Here is a 25,226-nt window from a genome sequence, read left to right on the forward strand (position 1 = left end):
TAACTTCTGTGGCTCTTCTGTCTCCACCTTCTGGAAGTTGATAGCAAATAATTTAGTATCAGTTTCCTGAGTTAATTAACTGGAAAGCTAACGTGTTTCAAGATGCATTTTTTCACCCTAGTTAAAGGACGTCAGCAGGGTTTTTAGTTTTTCCAAAGCACTGAGTCTGGGGAGCAAATAACTGGGATGAAAATTCTCTTTAAGGCAAAACTGTCTTTTTTGTAAATTTTATTTTATCACCTCTGCAGCGTGTGTCAGACTGCAGCCAGCCAGGAGCTCAGCTGGTTTAACTGCTCTGGGCATGCTGTTGTAAAAGCATCCAGTAAACCTCTGGTGTTCCAGGTGACCTCTTCCAACCATTACTGTCTGAGTGTTCTTGGCGTATGTTTTCAGAGGTGAAGGACTATAATTGAGAATTTCTGAGAGGACGGTCTGGCCCACCACAGGTAGAGTGGTGAAGGATGTGCCTTCAAAGAGAATAATTGTGCCTTATATCAGACCTGCAGGGGAGGAGATGTAGAAGGGAAGGAGAGACAGCCAGAATGTGGTGCTTCCGAAAAATGTATGCTCAGGGTTCACTCTCCCTCTCGCTTGTTTTTTGGGTGGTGTTCTCTTTGTTTTGTTCCCTACCCTGGGCCGCTCCCTAGCCAGCGGTATTGTATCGAGGCTCAAATGATCATCTTGGTTCCTCAGAGATGATTTGGAATGGAATTGGTCAATTGGGTGCAGGCAGAGCTATGAGCTGTGAGTGAAGGCTTTGCAGCCTGTTGTCACCTGGTGGTTTTTCAGAATTGCCTTTATCTGGGAATTCAGGTCTTCTTCCCTGGCCCTTCTTGTCCCTTTCCAGGTTGCAGCTGCTCCCTGGTGGTTGCCTGTGAAAGGAGCCAACTGGAAGCACCCTGAGGGTCCCGACTCTAATATCTCCAACAGGTAAGTATTAAATGGCCATTCAGTTATAACACACAGTGCTTGTAAATACACCTGTAAAATTGGACCAGGAATGGAGGTGCAAGAAAGGCTTTTTAATTAGTAACCTGCTTGCTGCTGCTTCTGTGACTATTTTCACATTTTCTAGTGTTCTGCAGGCAATATTCAGTGGTCGTATGGTCAATGGCATAATAGTATTTAAAACAGATCTATAAACATTTTCCACCCAAGGTAAAAGACACCCTACTGAAACGTGCCTCAGTGTGTTTTCCATTGACGTTTATACATCAGCAGTGAAACAGAGGAGGTCTTTAGGAGATCAGGAACTTCAGAGCATTCAGTGCGGATCTGGTTTTGGAGAAGGAGACTAAGTGCAGACTCCTAGAGTGCACGTGCAGTTCAGGTAGTGTGTCCTCCCGCTGGGATTCGGAGCCCTGTCTCTGGCAGCAGATGACTGAAGACTTTTGTGCTGTTTAATGTATATTGACTTCGTAGGCTGATAATGGTGGAAATTCAGTTGTGACTTTGTTACCTAGAAGCTCTAAATGCTTTAGAAATTTGGTTTTTTTTCTTAGCCCATAGTTAGTGCCATGCTTTACTAGCATGCAACCTTGAAGCTTGCTGATCCGTGTCTTTATATGATCTCTTTCAGTCCAGAAGTGGAATGAATTTTATGCCCAGGGAATCAAAAGGCTTCATTTTTCTCGGGTGCTTTTTGTGGGTACGGCAGAACCAGCCCTGGGTTGCACATGTCAAAGGCCGTTGTTGCGGTTGGGTATACTGGGTATATCACTGTGTGCTTACTTGGATGTGACTGTCTTCATTTCTCTCTCTCGCAGGCAGGTGGCAATGAGGTTGGCAATAGCTGCTTAATCAACTAGTTAAAGTTTCAAAACTGCTGTTTGAAATGAAGTCAGAGTCTCCAGCCTAGATCTAGTAGAGGCTGGCATGTCTTTGAGTCCTCTAAGGACGGGGCTACGTTAGTGTAACATCATCTGATGGCTGAACCGCTTAGTAACAAGTCCATTGTCCCTTCTCCAAGGGCAATGAAAGAATTATCTGAGGCAAAAATAGAGATAATATCAGGAGGTGTTGTTAGGGGGAGACAGAGGAATTTAGGACACAGCCAGCAGAGAAGAGCTGGAAACCTGCCATGTAAATCTAGTCATGTAGAAGTATGGCACGAACCTAACCAAGTTCAACTTGCCACGTGGAAGTAGTCAAATGGGCCAGGAGGCTTGGTAAATGAGGCAGGAAAGTCCTCCGTGTCTGTCTTCTGGATCAGTACCCTCAGCTCTTGGAGCATCTTGGTCTGTTAGAGGCTTGGATGGGGAGGATTCTTGGGACAAGAATGATAGGCCATTGTTTCTGTCTTTTTTCTGAAAAATGAGACCACAATTACAAGGGCAATCCTGGAACCAAACCTCTGTAAACTGGACTGCTTGAAACGCCCAAAGAAAAATGCTTTTTTTTTTTTTTTTTGTTAAATTTCTGTAGTTCCCTGTTTCCTGGCTTGGCTGCTGCAAAAGGTGATGTTGCTTAGGAGTAAGGGCTCTCTCTCATCTCACCTCTCCCTCAAAAACCCCACGACTGCCAGCAAGAACGTGCAGCCAAGAGAAGGCTGCGCAGGGAGGTGAAGAGCACGTGCTGTTAGATTGCAATGAAAATTTTCCTACTGAGAATCTTGGCTTCTCGTTAAGATACTGTTAAACTTCGGGTCCCTGAGCACCAGCGATTCCACATGAACCCGTGTGTCGGTGGTTCTTCACTGGCTCCTGGCAGCAGCAGGTTTCTGAGGGCAGGCCGTGAGAAAGCCCAAGCTACAAATGTCTTTAACTCTGTAGAGCTGTACAGAAAAGTGTGAAGAGATGAACAGAACTTAATTTTTCTTTCTCTGCTGGCTGCGTTTCCCATCTAGCATCTACTAGTAGCCTTCTTGTCTGTCTTTACTTTCACAGAAAAGAAGCTATTTAATCTGATGGCGTGTCCAGTTGTAACTGTGAACTTCCTCACAGCACTTTGTGGCCATCTCCTAAAAGAGTGCCCATGCTGTGGAGCTGTGAGATTGCCTGCTTCCGCTGCTGATCTTGTCCTGTATATTTTGTTCCCCAGAATGGATCATCCCGTTCTTCACGTTTCCTGGAATGACGCTGTGGCATTTTGCACCTGGGCAGGGAAACGATTGCCCACCGAGGCTGAATGGGAATACAGCTGCCGGGGGGGCCTCGAGAATAGGTACCTGTCACAAATGTGTCCCCGATAAATGTTTAAAACTGGTAGTTAGGAGATAAGGAAGAGTTGTGTGGGGTTTTATTCCCCTCAATGTTACCTTGTGTAGTATGTACATCTGTGGTAAATACAACACTGAATTACTCTGGACTGATTCCTTTAGGTAAGTGCATGTCCCCGAATGGTGTGTTCTCATCTGGACTCTGTAACGGGAGGAGAAGGGGAGATGTGACAAAATGCCGAGTCCCAAGACTGCTATTGCAGGAGATGAAAGGCATAGAGAAGGACCTCAGTGCCAAGGCTGAAAGAGTTGCAAAAGAACTTAAGAAGTAAATAACTCCATCACTGCAGGGCGACTGTAGGGCCACTGGATCCACCTGGTTCCTGACTGGGGGCTTGGGGAGGAGGGAAGCCAAGGGGAATCACAGGCTTGTGTCTTCTCCATCCTACGCTATGTCCTGCACAGGGCAGTGCTGCCTTTCCCTCCTCACCTACCTACTGTCCTCCTAGAACCCTTGCTCTTCTCAAAAACCACCTAGATGCTGGTGCAAATGGAACTGGAACACAGACAGTTCTCTGGGGTAAGGTGGGGAGGAAGGGGGATTTGTGTGGTGTCTCTTTTTTTTTTTTTTTTTTTTTTTTAATTAAGATCTAAAAAAAAAAAAAAAAAGAGAGACAGAAGTGTTTGGCAGCTGTTCTGCTGTGTGTCTTTTCATAGACTTTTCCCGTGGGGCAACAAACTTCAGCCCAAAGGTCAGCATTATGCCAACATCTGGCAGGGAGTATTCCCAACGAACAACACTGGGGAAGACGGATACAAGGGAACCGCGCCTGTAAGTGTGTCTCCGAGTGAATTAATCGTATGGAAACGAGCTTCGTCTTCCTAAAACTGAGCTCTGTCTTCAACACAGTGAACCGTGCCCGGTTTCCACTCCAGTACTCTTTCACCTTTAGATTTTTAAAGTCACTGTGTATTTCACTGCAGGCTTGAGTATTACCGAGGGACGCTTCTTGAAAGCTAATTGAAAAGTAAAGATTACTTTCATTTAAACTTTTAGTTCCTCTTAAACTGACCTCTTTTCCCCTTTCCAGTCAGTTTGTAGTCAGATGCTGAAATACTCTCTTGCCAGCGCTTTTGGCATTGCAATTTTTTGCACTCTCATTTTTTGGGTAGCTGTTCTCAAGGCACAAAAATCGTGCAATAGTTTAAAAGAAATGAAACTTCTCTTTTTGGAAAGATGAGTCTATCTCATATGGCAAACAGTGGAGTGGAATTTTAAGGGCACTTGAGGGTATGAATGAAGTATTAAATGATAGTTAAAGTAAGTCCAAAGAGCCTCATCAGCAGAGAAGTCTGCCTGTGTGTGAGTTGAGAGCCAGCCTTGCTTTTCTGGGATGGGAAAGGGAAGCTGGAAGTTTTAAGCCCGGGCGTGGGGGTCAGATCAGCAATGCTACGTGCAGGTCTGTGTCTGCTCAAACAGTGACTCTTGTTAGAGGATTGGTCTCCAAAACCAACGAGAAGATGCTGTGTGCCGTAGTGGGAACATGGTGCTGAGATTGTCAAGGATGATGAAAGTTTGTTCTTTAGTTCTGTTTTATTTAAAAGGAGTATGTAAAGGTGTTAAAGTTCTGGTGTCTGCTTCTGGGAGATAAAGGCAGAAGCTCCTAGTAGAGACAGATGCCCCTTTGACAGATGGGTTTTCAGGATTAAAAGCTGTATTTCATGTTGAGTGGCTTAAAGAACTGGCCATTGTGTTATATATCTTCCATAGGTCACTGCGTTTCCTCCCAATGGCTACGGCTTGTACAATATCGTCGGCAACGCCTGGGAATGGACGTCTGACTGGTGGGGGGTTCATCACTTGCCAGACGAAGTTCACAACCCTGTAAGTATTTTACTGGCGTCACATGAAGTACAGAATTCCCTCTTGCTGCTCTGATCTGCTTCCTGTTTGAAAACCCGCTGTTTTCTCCCCTCTGCTGTGCCTGGGGTGGGCTGGGCTGTGTTCTGGTGGATTAGGCAGTATCGCACCACAAATCACCCACGCTGGAACTGTGGTGCTGTAGTGCACTTTGATTTATTTATTTTTTTCTGGACAGGCTTCCACACCTGGTTAACAGTAGAATACTTCCTAACTGGCATCACACTGCGTAAATCAAGAATTTGCCAACGCAGTGGAATTACTTATATAAAAAAAAAACAAACAACGTTTTTTGTTTATGTTGTTACAAGCTGTACTGTCTTTTATTTTTTTCACAAGTAGAGAACAAACCATCCTGAATTATCTTTATGGCTTCCACTAGCTCATTTAAAATGCAACATGCAATAAAGCTGAAGTTTATGGGGAGAAGTAGCTTACTGGGCTTTGAGAGGTCAGTCTTTGGTTTTCTCTGTGGCAGGTGGAGACCAAGGTCCTGCAGAGTGAGCTCTGTGTGTGGGGTTTCTTGTGCCATATCTTTTCGCAGATTCAAGTTCTAATATTCCACCTCCTTCCTCTCTCATTTGTCCAGGATGACTAAACCTGTGAAATGCCCTGCTCTGCTCTCACAGAGCTTGTTTTGTTCAGACACACTTATCTGTAAGGACAAAACCAGCTAAACCTCGCGGGGCAGGAGCTCTCCGTTGGCAGGATTTGGGTATCCCCTTATGAAATGTGCCACCTGGCTTTTCTGCCCGGGTGTAACCACAGGCCTTTCTGGGGCATCAGGAGTTGGAAAGGGCTTGAGGAACTTATTCAACTTTTTTTTTTTGCTGCTCTGTACCTTGCAGAGGTTGACATTCTTCCTTCTAGGAGGATGTTGCTCTCACGAGAAATGGATTCCCCTTGGGGTCTGGGTTGCTTTAGGTCTGTACGAGCAGTATCATCGTGCTGATGGAGCATCTGGAGACCTCCCAACTCAAACCAGTCACATCAGCCCATTTCTAGTTACTCGTATCCCAGTAAGGTACCACAGGTCACTTCTAGTGACTGCAGCTGTGTCGCACGGTGCTACATACCTCTTACCAAGAAACGCTTGGGACTGTACCTTTTTTCTTGTTTAAGTTCAAAATAGGATGGACTAGACCTTATTGTTCTCTACAACTCCCTGAAAGGAGGGTGTAGCCAGAGTGGGTCAGTCTTTTCTCCCAAGGAACAGGTGATGGGACAAGAGGAAATGGCCTCAAGTTGCACCAGGGGAGGTTTAGGATGGATATTAGGAAAAAATTTTTAAACTGAAAGAGTTATCAAGCCTTGGAAGAGGCTGCCCAGGGCAGTGGTGGAGTCGCCATCCCTGGAGGTATTTGAAAGCCGGGCAGACGTGGTGCTGAGGGACATGGGTCAGTGGTGGGTTTGGCAGTGTTGTGTTGATGGTTGGACTCCGTGATCTGAAAGGTCCCTTCCCACCTAGATGATGCTGTGATTCTAATTTCTGTTGGTGGGCAGTGCTAGTGGCCTAGTGGTGGCCAAGAAAAACTCCTTTTCCTTTGGACCTTGGCTGTGTTGTATCTCCTTCTCCTACTTTCCTCACATATTGCACAAATTCATGTGATGGGATTTGAATATTTCATAGTAGTCAAAATTTTTTGCCAGTTTCTGTAATTCAGCAGTAATGGGAAGCTGTATCGCATGAATTGTCTCTCTGATGGATAAGCACCTGCCTTTTTCCAGCATTGACTCATGGCTTGCATACACACACAGCTGAAATTTATATAGAGCTTACACTTAGCATTTAAACTGATTCTTTAGATTTATTTTTTTCCCTGTTTGCATACTGATTGATTAGGGAAGAAACATCTGCTGTCTTGTACTTCTGTTTCCATTCTGGTGGGATTTTTATATGCAATTAAGGATAAATTATTTTTTTTCCTGTACCTCAGGAATGGAAACAAGGCCAGATTAAGAACAACATTTCTAAAGATGAAGCCTTGAGCAACTGGCAGAATGTAAATTTAGATGAAAGTGAAGAATACAACTAGCAAACTTTGAGTAGAGTATTGATGTGATCGCAGGCTGGTGAGTCAGGGGAGGACGAGGGTGAGCAAAGCTAGGCTTTCCCTTCCAGACTGCAGAAGAATCACAGAATGATACGGGGTTGGAAGGGAGATCATCTCTGGAGATCATCTCCTCCAACCCCCTGCCAAAGCAGGTCACCCAGAGCAGGTCCCACAGGAACGTGTCCAGGTGGGTCTGAATGTCTCCAGAGAAGGAGACTCCACCACCTCTCTGGGCAGCGTCTTCCAGGGCTCTGCCACCCTCACAGGAAAGAAGTTCCTCCTCATGTTTAGATGGAACTTCCCATGTTCCAGTTTGTGCCCGTTCCCTCTCGTCCTGTCCCTGGGCACCACTGAAGAAAGACTGGCCCCATCCTCCTGACACCCACCCTTTAAGTATTTATAGGCGTTGATCAGATACCCCCTCAGTCTGCTCTTCTCCAGACTAAAAAGACCCAAGTCCCTCAGCCTTTCCTCACCAGAGAGATGCTCCAGGCCCCTCATCATCTTTGTAGCCCTCTGCTGTCCCCTCTCCAGCAGTTCCCTGTCCTTCTTGAACTGGGGAGCCCAGAACTGGACACAGGATAAAACAGCTCTCTAGAAGTCTCCCTCCCTGGCAAGAAGTGGCAACGCTGGGAAGCAAAACCAGAGCGACTGCGCTGAGTTTAGAGAATAGAAGCACTTTTGATGGTGTGTATGTAGAGAACTTGAAAGTCGCAGATCTCGGGTCTGTTGCACCTAAACATGTTGTGGAGTTTTTGTTTGGTTTTGTAGGTTAGCATAAGGTTCTGTGCATTATTTGCTTAAACAGATTTCTCTGACAGGCTCTGTGTCATCACTGGCAAACTCTTAGAGCTTTTTTTCACATAAGGTGACCGGCTTTTGTGGGTGAAAGACACGAAATAACTTATGTGGACGACGCTGTGGTAATAATGGAAGGAACTTCCAGGAGTCTTCATCCAAACTGTAGCTTTTCAGCTCATCCATTCCCTGCCGTTGGGGCTAGTTAACTGCATCTTATTTTGTTGTTATAAAGAAAAATAGATTTCTCTGGCCACGTCAGGCTTCCCAACTTGTCCAAGTTGCACAGAATCCAGCTAGAATGGTGTATTTGCTGAACTACGGCTATCATGGTATGGTGCTTGGAAAAAAAAAATCCTTTTTCTTAAATATTTCGGTGCAACACCTTCATTAGATCGACTTATTTAAATGAGAGGCTTTGTGTTCAGAAAGTCAATGCAGCAGCGCTTCGGTGTTGAATTAATGCGCTGGTGAGAAATGAGCGTGGTGTGGCTTCTCCCTGTTAAACTCAAGACTATTGAGTTTGCTGAAGGTTTTAAATTTGGCATAAACATTTTGCGGACACTTCAGAAAGTTTTTAAAAAAATTAGGTGTTAACAATGATGCTTTTAGGTTTTTGGTTTTGTTTTTTTTTTCAGTTGGAAACTAATTGTCAGAATGCAGTGTCTGAGGCAGAGCGCTTCAAAGTGAATTCCAAAGGGTTTTTCTGATTAAATGGAGAAGGAAACTGAATCTCACAATGTGAAAAGGTGTCCCAAAATAGCCAGGCTGCCGTATCTTCTGAGACATTAAAAATGATTAGCACCATATCTATCAGAGCCAATCTCCCCAGTCTCTCCAGAGTACAAGGCAGCGTAACCTATATACAGGATGTGCTCTTTCTGCCTAAAAGCCTAGGAATTCTTCTAGAGGGTCAGAGCTCACTGAAAGTTTCTTTTTAACATCTTTAGTTTAACATCTGAAACCTTCCAAGCGGTTTTCTAGTACTGGAGGGATCTGGGGTGCACTGTGGATCGGTTACAAGGAACGTGTGGGACTTTGCACACAGATTTCTCTTTTATTTCTCTGTCATCAATTGGCTTGCGTTCACAAATAATTACCCAGAGCAAAACTAAACTGGGACACCTGAGAGCGCTTTGGAAGTTGTTTGCTACTTTTTAAGGTATTAGATTTAAATTATGCTCCAGCAGTGGAATAAACAATGTTCTTCCCCTTCTTTGCCAGGCATCGGACCTGTGCAGGTAAGGATTGATGCCAAATAAACGTGAAAGGTTTTGATGTGGCTCGGGAAGGGGATAGACTGCAGAGCTTGGTGCTGTGTCCCTGAAATGACGAGCTGTGAAGGGCCACAACGCGGCCCGTTGTGATTGCTGTGAGCAATCGCGGGTTTGGGGATGAAGCCACGACTCTCCAGGCATCTGTCCCGGTTTGAAGTAAAACCGAACCAATTTTTTGTTCTGTAACTTTACATCCCGGCCAGGCCTCCTCTAACTCTCGGAAATTAACGGCATATTGTGGAGAAAACTGCTCGTTCTCAGAGTGATAAGCCCAATGTTTGTGCTCCAGGCCAAGGGATGGTGTGCAGGGAGGCCCTTGCTTATCCTTATTGCCGTAACAACCAAGGGCAGCCAGTTTCCTTATTTGTCCCCTTAGGGGGTTGGAAACGGAAAAACGTAGAGGGGTCACATCGGTGGGGAGGAGCGGACAGGAGAGGTGACCCAAACCTGACCAACTGGGGTATTCCATCCCATCTGCCCCACGCTCAGTATAAAGGCTGAGGGATCAAAGGGTCAGCCCCTTCCTGCGATGGCCGACGTCCAGAGAGGACTCTGTCTGTTCATCTGCCTTTGATCCCGATCCGTGTGTTCCTGACTCCAGAGCTGGAACCCATTTCCTATCCGTCACTGAGTCCAGTCTGGGACTTCCCCAGTGCCTGCCGGTGACGTGACTGTCATCCTGGGAGCTTGATACGGTTTTGTATATATATTGTATCTATTTCATTATCGTCGTCTTCATTTTTATTTTAATATTAATTCTTCACTAAAGTAGTTTAGTTCATTCTAAACTTCTGAATCTCCTTATCTCTTTCTCCTCCTCTCTCCTCTTTTGGGGGGGGAGAAAGGGGGGGAAGGGCCATCTGTCGGTCTGGTTTTGCTAAATTCGGCCGAAACCACGACAGCATCATAACGTGTTATGGGTGTAACTTTTAAGAGCAGAGCGTCAGTATAACCCGAGAGTTGCTTGTACAGACCTTTCCGTAAGAATTTAATCGGAGACTCATACAGTGAAAAGTCTCCTCAACCGTTCTAGTCCAGACAATTGTCTCTGTTGCGTTTTGACTTAAATGTCCCGTTTCACGAGCCCCGGGGATCAGTGGGGGTCGCTGCGCTGGACTTAGGTAGCTGGGAGAGTAAATAAGCAGTGCTGTATTTGGAGAGGGTTTAAGTAACAAATTTTATGTAGTGAGTGACCTTCCTCGTCACCTGGACGACAGTGAATAGTCCCTCCGTTTCCTGGGAGATCGTGGAAAAATCTCCCAGGAAAAAATGGGAAGCATCCGAACCAGTGCCGTTCCCTCAGTGCAGCAGGAGAATCCGGTGGAAATCTCATGTATCAGGAAGCCAGAAGGAACCAGGATAAGCCAAATCTGAAAGGGCTGTCTGTGGAGAAGTCTTTTACACTGGGAAATAACTTGTAAAGTGTCTGAATTTCAAGTGGACTAGTGTCTCTCCGCTGTGACCCGTTCTAGTTTCCCCTCACCCCTCAGCACCTGAAGCCATCTCGGAGGTGCAAGTGCTTCTGGGCTGGTGGTTTTTTTTTTTTTTCTGATGAATGGAAAAGAAATCCAGTTTCAGACACACTCACGAAAAATGTTGCTTTAGCACATCTTGCAGCTCCTATTTGATGCACAAGGGCGGGACATTCAGACACTGACAGGGTTATTAAGCTTGGAATGGGCTGTCCAGGGCAGTGGTTGAGGCACCATCCCTGGAGGTGTTCAAAAGCCGGGTTGCCATAGTGCTTAGAGACATGGGTTAGTGCTGGTCTGTATCAGAGTCAGGTTGATGGTTGGACTCAATGATCTTAAAGGTCCCTTCCAACCTGACAATTCTGTGATTCTATGACTAGGAAGCACTAGAGTTGGGGTTTTTTTGTTGTTGTTTGAAAAATGTGAATTGTCATTTGGCAGACAGCAGCCGAGCGTGTGTGTGACATCAATCAAACCACACTCCCTTTGGGGGGTCACTTTAATCGTGGTGACTTCTGGCTCAGACTTTTTTTTCATACACAGTTCCTTATGGCCTGCAGTTCTGCTTGAAAACCAATTTAGCTTAATTAAAGAAGTGGCCGTGGAGGTGACTGTGCATAGAAAATCATGATGCAATTTCAGGAATCATTTGTTTGATGTAATGAAAGAAATACAACTTTCTTTTTCATTAAAAAAAAAAAAGCTTCTGTGACATCTTTTTATAACTCTTTAAAGAATAATCCTGCTCAGAAGCTGTGGTAATTGACTGCACAAGCCCTTGTAATCATGCAATCAGACTATAATGTGTCTGTTACAACATTGTACTGCAAAATAAACGTGCCAATATCCAGCAAATCCTGTTCTTTACCTCTGGGGTCAAAGTCTGAGCAGCTCTGGCCTGTCCGCCCGGACAGCAAACGTCCTCCCGCTTCAGCACCAGACCGTGCCTTCTCCAGATAACGGCGTCAAACAATATGGCTTGATGGAACAAAGATTTGCTTGTTTTAATCAAATGGGACCTTAATTGCCGTGCTCTGATTAGCTGTTTATTAAGGGTGAGCACAATCAAAGCAGGTTTCCTTCATCTGGAGGGAAAACACCAGCACGAGCAGATGCTGACATTGCAGGGCTTCTCCTTTTTTTAATGATCTGAAATCTGGGCTATTGGGCTGTGACATCGTCTGCCCGGACTTTTGCAGGGGATAGAGCGTCTCAGTGCCGTAATCTTGCTTCAGAGGCTGGGGGGGTTCAATTTAACTTGGTTTTTCATTACCAAAGAACCTTCACTTAATTTTTCCCTGGCAGAAGATATTTGTAATTGATAAAAAGAGCATAAGCAATTACCGTTTTCGTTGGTTCGCGCCCTCCTTCAGCCGGTGTTATCCCTGTGGAATTGCTGAAACATACAACAGTCTTATGGTTGGACAATAGATCTTCTAATCCTAAATTAGGGTGCTCCTCTTAGTTTATAAGAGTGATTTTGGAGCGAACAGCAGCGATTGCAGCTCTGCGTTTGCATTACAGGTTTTAATGGGAAATCCTGCTCGGCAGCTCCATTGTTCTCTGGTTTGTCTTGTTCTCAGGTGGCTTTTTTTAGGTCGGTTTTATTCTGGCTGGCTCTGCCCTGGCTTCCCCCAAAATGAGATTCCCAGGCTGGTGGGGGTGATTGTGCTCGTGAGAGGCTTGTCTTAGAGCGGGGCTGGGAGCATCGACACGTGGGTTTCGTGAAGACCAGAGCCCTTGGAAATTGGAATAATCCTGTCCCGTGGAGGAGAGCCCCGGCTTGGAAAGGAGCAGACACTCCGGCTGTGGTTTTCCTTGAGCTTTTGTAGGGTATAAATGCAGTGTGGGCTTTGCTTTGTCTTCTTTTTTTTGCCTATCTCATAGCATTTTGCAATAAACGTGCAACTGCTGAAGTCCCAGTGGGGTGGGTGTTCTGTGTGAAGGTTCCCAAAGCGCAGCCCAGCTCAGCGCCTGCAGCCAGTGCCTCCTCTAGTAATTCAGGGTGTTCTTCAACTTCAGGGGTTTCTTACAGTTCCCGGGATTTATTCAGTGTTACAAAGGCTTGTCTTCTGCTGAGCCTTCTACAGCCTCACCTCTGGTAGTGCAGGAGCTGGGGGGGAGACGATGAGATCCCTTGATAATGAGAAAAGCCAGAGAGGTGTGAAATCCCCTCTTTAGGAACCTACATCTTGAAGGGAAATTATTCCTGGATTCAGGAGATGCTACAGAAGTGAAGGTTTTCTTTGGTGACTGCGTTTATATTGGTCAGGGTGGTGTTCTCAAGGCTTTGCAGGAGGCACGGGACCCGTCAGGTACCGCCAGGAGAAATGGAGGAGACAAAATCGTGGGCAGAATGTCGTCTTCTGCAGTTGTCTCGTTTTAACCTATTAGGGTACTTTTTTATGATACTATTTTATACCAGTTATATACTATTTTATATCAGTTACGTACTCTATAGCAATGAATTCTTTTTTCCTAACCGGTAAAAACTGGGCTGATGACATTCTCGCAACCTATGTTTTTTGATCTAGGTGATGTTCTTGGCAGAAAGTACAGGGATTTGGAGAACGTCACAGCTCTTTTTTCTCTTCCTGTATTCCACCCATTCTTCTGATAAGGTTTTGTCTAGAAATACAGACATGATTGGGACACGCTACCAGCCAGTGAAGGAACAGCTTGTACCTCGAGTTAAGAGAAATATTCGTTACTGGAGGCTTGTACGTGATAGGAAAACGTTTTTGTTGCAGGCGAGGAAGAAAAGTGCATCAAAGCACGCAAAGAGTATGTTCTCCAGGAAGCCCAGCTTTCTTCTGGAGCTGTTAGGCCATCCTTTGGAGCTGGAATTGGACAAGAACAGTGAAACAAGTTCGTTTAATCAATTCTAGGGCCAATTGCTTAAGCACTTGAAATAAATCGCGCTGCAAATGTACACGCGATTACAGAATTGTTTGTAAGCGCAGTGCTTTCTGCAGACCTCTTCAGCTGGCGTCGTCTCACACGGTAATGAATTTAGTGCACGGTGAGTGGGAGATGGCACAGGATGTCTTGCTGCTCCGTCACTAATGTGTTTCAGACTTGATTTGGGGCTGGAAAGAGAATAAGCACCAGCCACTGGGCATCACAGTCCCTTGCCACAACTGGCCACCGTGGCCACCAAACGCTGTACCTGCGTTTGGAAAACTGAAGTTCTCCCCAGCCCCCTTTTGGGGGCTCACGGGTTTCCATGGGTTTGTTTCAAAGCGATGGAATTGATGGGAATCGCAGGTTTCGCTACACGTGCTGGTCGGTGTGTGAAAATTTCCTAATCTCTTATTAGGAAAAGTCTGAAATAACAGAAATTTACCTGTTTTCGTAGATCACTACTCGCTCCTGATTGCCACTGTGCGTTTTACAGCCTGTAATCAGGTGCGTTGCAGAAACAAAGCCCGAGGTGCTCTTGGCCAGTGGGCAGCAACTGGGATGTGAAATACTTGCAGCGGTGGGGAGGGAGAACCAAGTACTGTCGCCTGTCTGCAAGCCTTTCACAACCGAATGATTTCAGGCTGTCTGGTTCAGACAGACACAGCTGAGATCTGTTTACTTTGACTGTTTCTGGCTGCTCCTTACCCATCTCTCTGTTCTTACAGCTTTTTACCTTTATTCTGTAGTTGGCAGTTGTTTCTCCTTGAGCGCTAACCAGTGTCCTCTCCTCCGCAGAAAGGGCCCCCGTCGGGGACGGACAGAGTGAAGAAGGGCGGATCCTATATGTGCCATAAGGTAATGTCAAAACGCCTGGGGTATTTCCATATTTCCTCTGAAAGTACCTGGTTTGACAATGAAACCATCTTCTGACAGAGTCTCCTGCCAGCCCGGGTGCTTGCTAAGGGGTTTTGTGCAGTTTAAGGAAGGGCAATACCTAATGTTCTTAAGGAATTCTTTCTGGTGAGCTTGGAATTAAGGCAAGCTGCGTTACCCAGCATGGGTTTTAGATGTGGAAGTTGAAATTGCTGTATGTCTCTAATGCTATTTTCATTATAGTGCCCGAGTGATACTTGGAAGAGCATGGAGGTGACTTGTTTTAATTCTAGAAAGACTCTCCATTCCGAAAGGGTATCGGGTGCTTGCAGAGGGATCTCTGGGAGATGAATGTTTCAGCTCAGTTGACAGCAGACTTGAAATTCTTTCTGAAAAGCCCGGGTGGCCCCACGGTGCAATAGCTCTTCATGAGACAAATCAGGCTTTAAACTCCGTTCACGCAACGCTGGAAAAAAAATGCTCATCACAGATCTCCTTTTTCATTAAAGCTGTCCTGGTCTTTCTCCCTTTCAGAGCCCGCAGCTGGCAAATCATTCTCGTAATTAGATTAAACTTTCTACAGTGAGATCCCATTTTTCTACACTGATTTTCTTCTTAGGTGAAATCAATGTCAGATGTTAATTAGCAGTTTTGATTAAATTAACACTGGAATAGACTCTTCTTCAGTGATGAATAGCGTGACCCATTTTAAAGGCTTGTGAAGATTCTAGTCTGTCCTAACCTTTTTTTTTGTAGGTGATAAAACTAGGCTGTGTATCAAGGCAAAAAAACCCACAACCCAGTGAGCACCATTAGTAGGAGGGCTCTTTACTGGGTGCCTAAAAATCTATTCAGACTTTTTTTCAGATGCTGCTCTGCCTCGCAGAGCTGACAGAGCTAAAAAGGAGCAATTTTAGCCTGTACGCTTTGCAGCTCCCTTTGGTTTTTGAAATATTTCAGCTTTGAAGTCCTGCCGTGTTCTCCTGAGGTTCGGGGTGGACTCTGCGTGCGGGAGGGCGGCAGCGCATGCTGCGACCGGGGAGCTGGGGGGGAACTGCTCTTGGAATCTCCTTAGATGGAGATGCTGTGAGCTTGGGGAGATAAACATCGGTCCCCCGCTGCTCTGCGGGGACGGCGCGGTCCCGGGGCTGTGCCCTTGATGGCAGAGCCTCTTTGAGCTGTCAGCGCCCTCGCTGTTACACACGTTGTTTGAGGAGCTGTGCCCAAACTGCCCCCAAATGCAGAAGGGGTCTGGGTTTAAAGGAGAAAAAGCTCACTCTCCTCCCTGCCCTCCCCTGCTTCCCCCCCCACCCCACCCCCCAAAAAAAAAAAAAAAAAGGAAAAATAAAACAATAATAATAAAAAAGGTGTTTGGTTTTTAACCCAGCTGTTCCAGAAACCTGGTTCACAGCCTGAAGGAAAGCAATGTGTTTCTGTCGGAGGAGGCAGGAGCCTGTGGCTGGAGGAGATGAGAGGGAGGATAAGGACCAGAAAGCCTGAGCCGAATCTGTTGAAGTCACAGCGGAACGGGGCAGAACTGGGGCGGTGGGTTGTACTGGGGTTGCTGCATAAGCTCACAGGCTGCCACCCCAGTGTGTTACTAGTGAAATGAGCAGCGCGAGTGTCCTCCTTCCGTGCTACGAGGGACAAGTGCCTCTGGGCAGTGAGTCTGGGCTCACCCAGCAAACGCTTAGTTCCGCAGTTTGGAAACCACCGTCCCTACTGGCAGACGATCGAGAAGCTGTAGCACTGTGAATAGCCTGAGTTTTTCTTTTTTCATGGCGTGTAAGTTATTAATTATTATTAATTATTATATCTATTAATGCACACTGTGACACGGCCACATCTGTGCAGCCGAGCAGGGCGAAAATGTGTTACAGAGCAGCGTCCGTACCCTGCTCTACAGGTGTCTGACCTCCTCCTCCTCGCATTCGCTGGCTGTGTATAAATGAAGAGCCTTTCCCACAGCAGCCTGTGCAGAGCGCCCCGCAGCGCTCCTGGCCTGAATCTAAGATAACCTCTTGGATCTAACCTGGTCTGTCAGGGGAGCATCAAATCCTGCAAGCACAGGCCAGACACCAGTGGGAATGAAAGTGCGGAGGTGTTTCCCACCGTCAGACACCGGGAGCATCAAATGGCTGCGTCTGGGTGCGAGGACAAGCCCCGTCACGTAACCTTGTGCTCCTTTCTCACATAAAGAAAGGGAATGACAAGGATTGGAAAGGTTCCTCCTTTCATTCCCTGAGAGGCAGCTGCTGGGAGATTGCGGTGTTTGCGGTTGGCTGTTAGGAGTATCGGAGATGCAGCTGAACCGTTCTATCGGTGGCTTAATTTTAAATGTTACTGGTTTTATAGCCACTAGTCCAGATCGTATCTGATTATAAATATGCCTAGAATGCCCGCCATGGGATACTGGGAAGGAGTTTGTCTCCAGTTACTTCTTGTTGCCTCTCATCCAGTGTGGTGGTTTTTGGCAGGTGCCAGTACCTGCTGGTTTCCAGTGGTTCCTCGGCACACGGATCCACAGATGGAGGCACCGAGATGCTCCCTTTTTCTCCGAGAAGAGGAGCAGAGTGATCCCTTTAGCTTTTGCCCAGGGCAGGATGTGTTTTGAGTCAACATTCCCGTTATCGGACACTTTGCCGTTCAAACTACCTTCTTGCTCTCCGTACTGGGTGGGATCTCCCTGATTTCTGACAGTGCTTTTGACCGGTATCGGTTCATTGCTCTTCCCGGCAGCATTTGAAATGTTTCTCTGTATTACCTGCCGAACCCTTGCCTAAGGACACGTTCTCCTCTCCCCGCCAGTCTCACTGCTACAGGTACCGCTGCGCAGCCCGCAGCCAGAACACTCCCGACAGCTCGGCCTCCAACCTGGGCTTCCGCTGCGCCGCGGACACCCTGCCGGGACACTGAGTGTCACCCAGGAGCAACAGACGCGTGGAGGGTCACGGGCTGCTGACACGGAAGAGAAAAATCTCATCCCTGAAGTTCCTGTTCAGGGAAGAAAATCTGACGCTGCTCAACGTTGCTTGAAGAACCTTCCTGTATTTATCCTTGGGGAACCTGGACTTTCCTCCTGACCAAACTTCTCAGCGGTGAACTCCGCCCATTGCGTTTTAAAAGGTTAATTAATAGCTCCTTTAGAAAAGATCTTTTATTAAGTAGTTTTATTTACCTAGAGTTTGAATTTCTACACTCAACTCCAATGAACAAGGACTTTATAAACTTCTAGACAGCTTTAAAAGAAAACCGAAGCGGTTAAGAAATTGTGGAGAGCTGTGAGAGGAGAGGGGCTGAGGGCAGGAGGAGACCCCAGAGGGCTCTGGGCAAGGGCAGGGAGTGCAGCCTCGTCCTACATCCTGCTGCTCTGAAAACCGGGTCCAGAAACATGCTTTTTCCGGTGAAATACTTGCTCCTTTCTAAATAATAATTTCTAAATTAAATTCTAATTTAATTTTATTAAATTCTAATTCTAAATTCTACTTTAATTAAATTCTAATTCTAAATTTCTAAATCCTAATACTTTCTAAAGAAAGTGCCTTCTGCAGCTGAGGGGCGATAATCCTCAGGGTCGTGATGGTCAGAAAGGATGTACATATTTGAGTAAAATTTCAAGCATTTGTTTATGCTGCTGAAGACTCTCATTGATGGAAAACACTGGCCGTCTCCTTTGAACTTCTCTTGGAGGTGGTGCAGGCTTATTCTGGGGACTTGCTAATTGCAAGCATGGTGTCAGTAGAAACTGGAGCTAACGAACACATGATTTCACCCCAGTAAAAGATGACTGCAATGAAAAGATGGCAGGTTAACTGTGAGCCTTAGGGCCTAATAAGGGAAATTTTGAAACTGTTCTGTTTAAAAAAAAAAAAAAAGCAAACAAAAAACCCAAACCGAAAAACCTGGACACACTAACCCACTGCTTTCCCAGCAGGGAGGACTGTGGCGGATTAAAAACCCTTCTGCATCAAGGGCAGTGTTTCCCAGTGTCGTCTTTTCTGTAGCGAGTCGGGTTCTGGTTTAACACGACCTGGGCTTAATCCAAACCCAGCTCCTGCTCTGCCCCGTGTTTCGTGCTGAAAGGAAGATACTGGAGAACGTCTGGGGAACCTCCCGCAGCCTCCAGCAGCGCATGGAGGTCATTCTGGGAAGCAGAAAACGCTTCCAGAAGACTCCACTATGACTCGGCACTCACACAAGTGTGATAAAAGCTGTGGGAAATACTTTGCATAATAAAGGCTGCCTTACCAGCATTACATGTCTATGCATTAAAAAAGTCTTTTTTACTGGAAGTAATAGGGGAAGAGTCTATCTCTGTTTTTGTCTTTCTGAGGGAATGTCTCTGCCACAAGAAGGAATACACTTTATAAAAGATTTTGCCTAGTGTTGGTCTTATTTTTTATTCTACATATTGGAAAATCCTTATGTCTTTATTTAAATAAACAGGTTCCTGATGCCACACCATCAGGTCTGTGTCAGTCAGTCCTCGTCGTGCTGTGGATGGCACGTGGGGAAAGTCTTCCTGGGGGAATGTATCCCATTCCTGCTGCTTTTGGCTGCATCGTGGCTACCGTATTTTACCACAAGGTCTTTCATTAAATGTCTTTGAATTACTCTGATCGGATTCCAATGGGAAGGTAAACCTGCAAGCATGAGTGAGCACTGAATACTGAAATACTGCTCATCGTTAGTGTGCTTTGGGAGCAGAAAGAAGGAGGGATCACACAGAGCTCAGGGTCTGAGCTGTTGATGGGATGTCCTGAGGAAGAGCACGCCGGCCTGGGAAGGGGCAGACTGGGAACCAGTGAAGCGCAGAGGAACCCGAAGGGAAAAGCGCAGGGAAATTCAGCAGGTAGAAACAAAAGTCTATTTTCTGGTTTAGTCCCTCGTAAAGGGATTTTTTTTTTTTATTTTTAGTAGGATTTTGCTCCACACCCCCAGGCAGAGCAAAGTCTAACGCACATGCTATATGGGAAAAGACCATTAACAATTGCCGTGATGATTTAGAACTCGATGACAACGCGTTATTTCCTGTTCTTGCAAGGCCTGGAAGGCGGCTGGCTGCGTCCAGCAGCACAAGGCTCTCTTGTTCCGTGCCGGCAAGTTTGTTCTAAGCAGGTAATTGATATTCAGTTCACTTCCCAGAGCCGCGTGGGCTGGCCGGGCCCGAGAGGGTGGGATTGCGGAGAGACAGAGGCTCCGCTGTGTTCTCTGGTTTACGGCTGGCGATGCAAGGACCAGATATTCCTAATGCTGTTTGGGGGGTTGTGTTTTGGGCTTATTTTTTTAAAAATCTACACTTCCTTAACTACTCTAAGTCACGCCAAGTACATATTCATAACAGGAAGCCAGCAAACAGTGCCGTCATCTTGAAAACCCATCTAATCTTGAGGACTAGGAATACAGATGGTATAAAACTAGTCCTGACACTTTTTCCAGCAGGGAAGGAGGAAGCAGATTGGATTGTCCACTCCCGGCCCGCCAGGCCAGCATGATGCCCTTTGGGGGAAGAAAACCCCCCAAAGCCTTGAAATAGGACAAGGGACCTCGCAACCTAAGCTATCCTCTGGTATCTAGTGCGTTACGGGACCTGGAGAACTTCTCTTCCGTAGAAGGAGGTGCCCTTAATCAGGCAAGGAATACAGTTAATGGCCACTCAGCTTGTTAAAACTACTTTTAAGAAGCAGCTGAAATCCTCTGGAAGCTCTCTGTACTGACAGAAGTGACCCTTAGTGATTAACCCTAACAAAAACCACGTGGTAATCTTTACCTTAAGCTAAAACCCCAGCCGTAGCTCAATCTCAACAGCAGTTCTTTGTAACGGAAGCATGAAGATCTATATGAAATGGGGAAAAGCTAACGCTGAAGCTTATCAAGTATAGGTAAACACAAAGTAAGATTGTTTAGCAAATTGCAAAAATAATAGCAGCAAAATGTCCCTTGTCAGTATCAGGTTAATCTTTCGGGTCCAAGTCAAAGTTGTCTTTTATTTAAATAAAAGTTACCAACGGCCTGCACAACAGCTGATCCCCCCGAGGTGCGCTACCGTGTGTGTGTTATGTCAAAGGCTATCGATACAGTTAAAGGCCAAACTGTACAGAGCAAATAATGCACTGGTTTGTGCCACTGGTGTCACACTGCGGGGACTGTAAAAAGCAGCATTGCAGTTTATCTCTCTTGTATATCAAAGTTGGGGAAATTCAAAACAAGCCTCTTTGAAGCTTCCTTAATTTGATCGTTCTAGAAAGGAAGTGAAGAATTGTGCAGTTGCAGAACGCACCCCATCCAGCAAGCGCTCTCCTGTACCCCCGGTGTGAGCAGAGGCTCCGTCAAGCAGCGTACGCCTGTTCCACCTGGACAAGAGCGATGAAAAGAGGCAACGACCTCCTCCTGCTGCTGGGAAAGGACAGGCCTTGCTTAATACCGTCTGGTTCTGCAGGAAGAGTGAAAACATATCAGTCGGTAGCTGAAAAGAATGCTCATCTATCTGTTCAACAATGTAAAAAGACAAATTTTTTGTTGTTCACATGTACTTTTCTGTTTCCCATTTTAATCCATTCCCGAAGTCAGAACAGCAGCACCATGCTGCTTTGGACTGCGGAGTCGGAACTTGCTTCCCGAGTGTGCAATCACAGCGCTGGAGAGTAACACGGACATGCTGCTTGCTGTTATTGCAGAAATCCTCTTAGACGAGCCCCGAGGTAGGCGCGATTTAAGAAGATGGGATGATTGTGCATCTCGGAGCCCGCAGCGGGGCGCAGCTTACACAAAGCTAAATGGTAACGAAACTGAACTAGTGACTTAAAGCCAGGTTTTGGCACACAGCTAGATGGGACTGGAGACAGAACACAGGGCAGGGACACAAAGCACTGGGGCTGATCTTTCTGGGCAAGTTTTTTACATCAATAATAATTAGTTGTTTACGCTTTATGGATCAAAAAAATTCATAGCAAGTAATTTTAAAAAAATAATTTATTTTAACGGGATTTAAGAAACCAAATGCCCTTTGTGCAGATGTCAACGTTCCTTGGTCTCATTCTCTGGTGTAATTTTCAGGGATGTTTCTCGTTACCACATGTCCTTTCTGCGTACCAACGCTCAAGTCCATTCTTTCAGAAAGGTACAGATTGAGAGAAGTGCTTTATCCTAGAACAAGCTGGCAGCAGAAAACAAGAAAAGAAACCCCAGGCCTGGCTTAGTAACTGTTTTTGGAACATCTCGAAGCTCCAGTACTCCCTCATATCGTACCATCCACCTTGAAAACGGATGTTGCATGAAGTTATTCTCAAAATCTTGTCTTCTAGCTGTTCTTCAAAACCACGTGTGCTTCCTCGGTGGAATAAACAATCAGAGTTTTATTCAACTGCATTTAACTACTAGAGAAAATCACATTTTTTAGGTATGCTTAGGGACTGAAATGCAATGGAGAGCTCCCTGAAAAAGCGTCTGGTGTGGAAAAGAGGGAGCTGTCCCACGGTAAGAAGGAAGCACACGTGCGGGAACCACAGTAACAAGGTTTTCTCAATCTGTTATCTTCCTCTAAAGGTGGTTGTTCTCTGTTAGTTATTGGTAAATTATGGAATCTCCCAGAATAATCATAGGAAAGTTCCTCTCCAGCAGAAATATCAGTGGCTGCGAAAAGTGCCAGTTTAGGCACCATCGAGTCAACTCGAACTGGCACCATAAATAAATTTGGTTCACAGGAATGATTCAGGAATCTGCCTACGTTACCAATATACGTGGGGTCAACAAACGTCTCCATTATCCCGCCGCTGTGGAGGTGCTCCCTCACCGCTATAATATAGTTCGAATCCTTTGACGTCTGGGCCTGAATTCTCCTACGTGCCTCATGAAAGCCTAAAACTTCACCGGCGTATTCACAAACAAATCTTCCTTTGGCTATGAATTCCAGAGTGCGAACACCCCACCCTTTCTTCTCAGTCTTGAACACCTCGAGCCTGAATTGCAAACCCCTCTGCACAACCCTGTTTGGACAGGATTCACCGCACCGGCACATGGAATTGCATTCAAATACAGGCCTGGCGTACTCCTCCTCTTTGTCCGCAGGCCTGAGGCACAAACTGTTGTAATTTTCACCACGGCACAGACATGAGCAGGCGTGCACCACACAGGAGCTGGTGAGACACGAACATCCTGGAAAGGTGATTTCAGTGGGGTCAACTTCTCCGTCTGCTCCAGCCACGTTGTCTGGGCTGTACTGCGGAGAGAACAAGAGTCAAATCCTCGTCACCTTCAGTGCTGCTTTCCACAGAGGCTATCCAATTTTTAAGAAGCTCATGTCTGGCAACAAGTGATCTCTGAACTGAACTGAAATCACGAACGCTTCATTTTCCTGTAAACTTCTAACTATGAGCCCAACATTTCTAAAATGTTTTAAAGAATATAAATCAGATATTCCGTATAGACCAAAAAAGAATCAATAGTTTCTTAGTGACTGAATCGCTCAAAATAGTCTAACTGCCAGAAAAATAAATTCTTAACTGAAAAATGTCAGCTAGTTTACTAGATACTATTTTTATTTATAGAAATAGCAAAGTATCTTTAAACTAATTCCCCCCCTTCGAAACGCTCAATAAGCTACTTATAAGGTTAGTCTATAGCTATTTTAAGTCACAGAATTTCAAATGTCCATTTTTGTCAAAAATGAACATACTTACAATTTATCTCTTCAAAATGTTGCACTCAAACTTGCTCCTGCTAACTTTGTTAGCAAGTGACGATGGTATTGCACTAGCACACCTCTACATAGTTAACAAAAGTTGCAGTAACTACTCTGTTATCAGGGTAGAATGTGAGATGGCATTTGCTTCACCCTAAATTCTGTCTGTGGGAACAGATGTGGCTCAGTTGAAGCAACTCAAGCTGAAAAGCAGGTTCTCAAAATTACACTAATGCCCCCCGCAGGTGAATGATTATAGAACCACAGACTGCTGCAAAATAAAAGCTGACAGAAACTTTGCTGCATGTGCGAATCAAAATATAAAGACAGCTGCATGTATATTTTTACTTTCTTCTCAGCGTTCAGCTTGCAAAGCTTTATTTAGAAACCTGGAACATGTGCTATTACTAAATATTACATTTCATAGTAGCTTATGTCTGGTGGCTTCTGGGTGTTGGGAAACATGCCAGTTCATTCAAGTTCTTTTTTTATAAACATCAGCTTTCTCAGTCATATGGCTTTACTCAAAACCAAGCTTAATAGTCCCTTATCTGTTCCTATCTTCTCCCATTCACTGACTACAAGCTTTCCTATTTCTGTTAAATACAAGCACACCATGCAATTTAGGAAGATTGGGGTCTGCTTGAATTAGGTCTTTCTTTTATTCCCCCAGGCTTATTAGAAGCTACTTCATTCTGATTTGTGGAGACTCTTAACATTGCTGAGGCGAGCTCCTGGTCAATAAGGTGTACTTCCAGGAAACAAGTTTGGAATTTACTACAAGTACTACAGAAGACAGCAGACACTGGGCTGTGCCTGAGAAAGTATGCCTAAAGTTAAGAGTTTGAAGTGTTGTCCTGTATTTCTAGATTATACCTTTTCTTGTAAACCGCTTCAGACGGTTGTGCATCAGGAAGCGTCTGCCAAGCCTGTCAGATTTTTAATCCCAGTCTAGTTTCTGGCCGTGGTCGAGCCTATCGCACAAGCCCTTTAGTCCTTCTGAAAGGTGACAACTGCGCTACTAAAACCTACAAAATGCCATATATTGAGGAAAAAAATCGCATATATATGTAACTAAAGTGGACTGCGAAGAAAGAGACCATAACGAGACCACCGAGGGGCCGGTCGCGGAGGTCTAAGGAGCCCCACAACCCTCCCTGGCGCCGCCGCCTTGGGGGTGTCTGGGACGGGCTGGCTGAGGGGCCGCCGCCGGCAGACGCGTTCCCTGAGGTGCCGCTGGCCGCTTCTCCCTCTCCTCCCCTCTCCGGTCCCCCTCCCTGCCCCGGTCCGGTTCCCGGGGCGGCCGTGGCCCTCTCCCGTACCTGAAAGGCCGGCGGGGCCTCCCCCGGCGGCCATAGCCCCACAGCCACCGGCTCCTGCCCGCCGCTCAGGTCCGCCATGGCCCCGACCGCCATAACCCCGCCCTCCAGCCGCGCGGGGATTGGCTCTCTGGGAGGGAAGCCTCTCTTTGATTGGTCAGAGGGAGGGACGCACGGCGTGCGGGCGCGCAGGCGTTGTGGCGGCGCGGGAGCGGGCCGCCGCCGCCATCTTGTGGTCCTCCCGCCCTCGGCGACGGCCGGTGCGGTGCCGGGCAGCTCGCCGCGGAGGGGATGGGCGCCCTGGGCAGCTCCGCGGCGCCCTGAGCCCCTGGGATGAGGCTGCCCTCGGCCAGGGGCTGGGGGAAGGCGGTGTGCCTGCCACCTTGGGTCACTCCCTGCGACGGGGCTGCCCCTCCAGAAACCGGTGCGGCTTTGCGTGATATGTGTGAAAGTACTCAAAACCGAGTGATTTTAAGTGTTACTTACAAACTGCTGCGTTGTTTTAATTCTTCACGTGACTGTAAATCCTTGCTTATTTTGAAATATTAGAGTTTGGGTTTGGTTTTTTTTTGGTTTTTTTTTTTTTTGGTTGGTTGATTGGTTTCGTTTTGTTTTTAATTTTTCTGGCTGGTTTACACTTTCAGATAACCTTTTATATGTTTGGAGCTTTTAGTGTAAGTTAACATGGTTTGTAATGTGGGTGGGAAGCCTTGTGTTCAGATCTGAGGAGGCCTGGAAATGCAGCCAGCTGTAGCTCGGCAGTGGAGAAAG

At 46.2% G+C, this 25,226-nt stretch overlaps 2 protein-coding genes across 3 annotated transcripts in view; one reads left to right on the plus strand and one right to left on the minus strand.

Annotated features, from left to right (window-relative positions):
- The window catches only part of SUMF1 (sulfatase modifying factor 1), a 39,571-nt gene extending 20,747 nt beyond the window's left edge, over positions 1-18,824 (plus strand). Inside the window, exons 4-9 of the mRNA XM_074151873.1 lie at positions 848-930; positions 3,040-3,162; positions 3,875-3,989; positions 4,929-5,042; positions 14,379-14,438; positions 17,265-18,824. Coding sequence (XP_074007974.1) covers positions 848-930; positions 3,040-3,162; positions 3,875-3,989; positions 4,929-5,042; positions 14,379-14,438; positions 17,265-17,372 — 603 coding nt within the window. The 3' untranslated portion in view covers positions 17,373-18,824. The remainder of the gene's footprint in view (positions 1-847; positions 931-3,039; positions 3,163-3,874; positions 3,990-4,928; positions 5,043-14,378; positions 14,439-17,264) is intronic.
- A 505-nt stretch (positions 18,825-19,329) lies between these two features.
- LOC141467383 (histone-lysine N-methyltransferase SETMAR) lies at positions 19,330-24,551 on the minus strand. 2 transcript variants are annotated; one of them, XM_074151875.1, is made up of 3 exons: positions 24,459-24,545; positions 22,188-22,674; positions 21,418-21,786 (listed from the first exon to the last, which is right to left on the minus strand). In XM_074151875.1, exons 1-3 carry the CDS (start codon positions 24,534-24,536, stop codon positions 21,569-21,571), a joined length of 783 nt encoding a protein of 260 aa, XP_074007976.1. In that variant the 5' UTR covers positions 24,537-24,545; the 3' UTR covers positions 21,418-21,568. The 2 variants fall into 2 exon arrangements, with proteins under 2 accessions (XP_074007975.1, XP_074007976.1); XM_074151874.1 differs by having other exon boundaries at positions 19,330-22,674; positions 24,459-24,551.
- Positions 24,552-25,226: the final 675 nt, after the last annotated feature.

The sequence above is a fragment of the Numenius arquata genome, chromosome 8 (assembly GCF_964106895.1).
Source record: "Numenius arquata chromosome 8, bNumArq3.hap1.1, whole genome shotgun sequence".
In the NCBI taxonomy this organism is placed as follows: Eukaryota; Metazoa; Chordata; class Aves; order Charadriiformes; family Scolopacidae; genus Numenius; species Numenius arquata.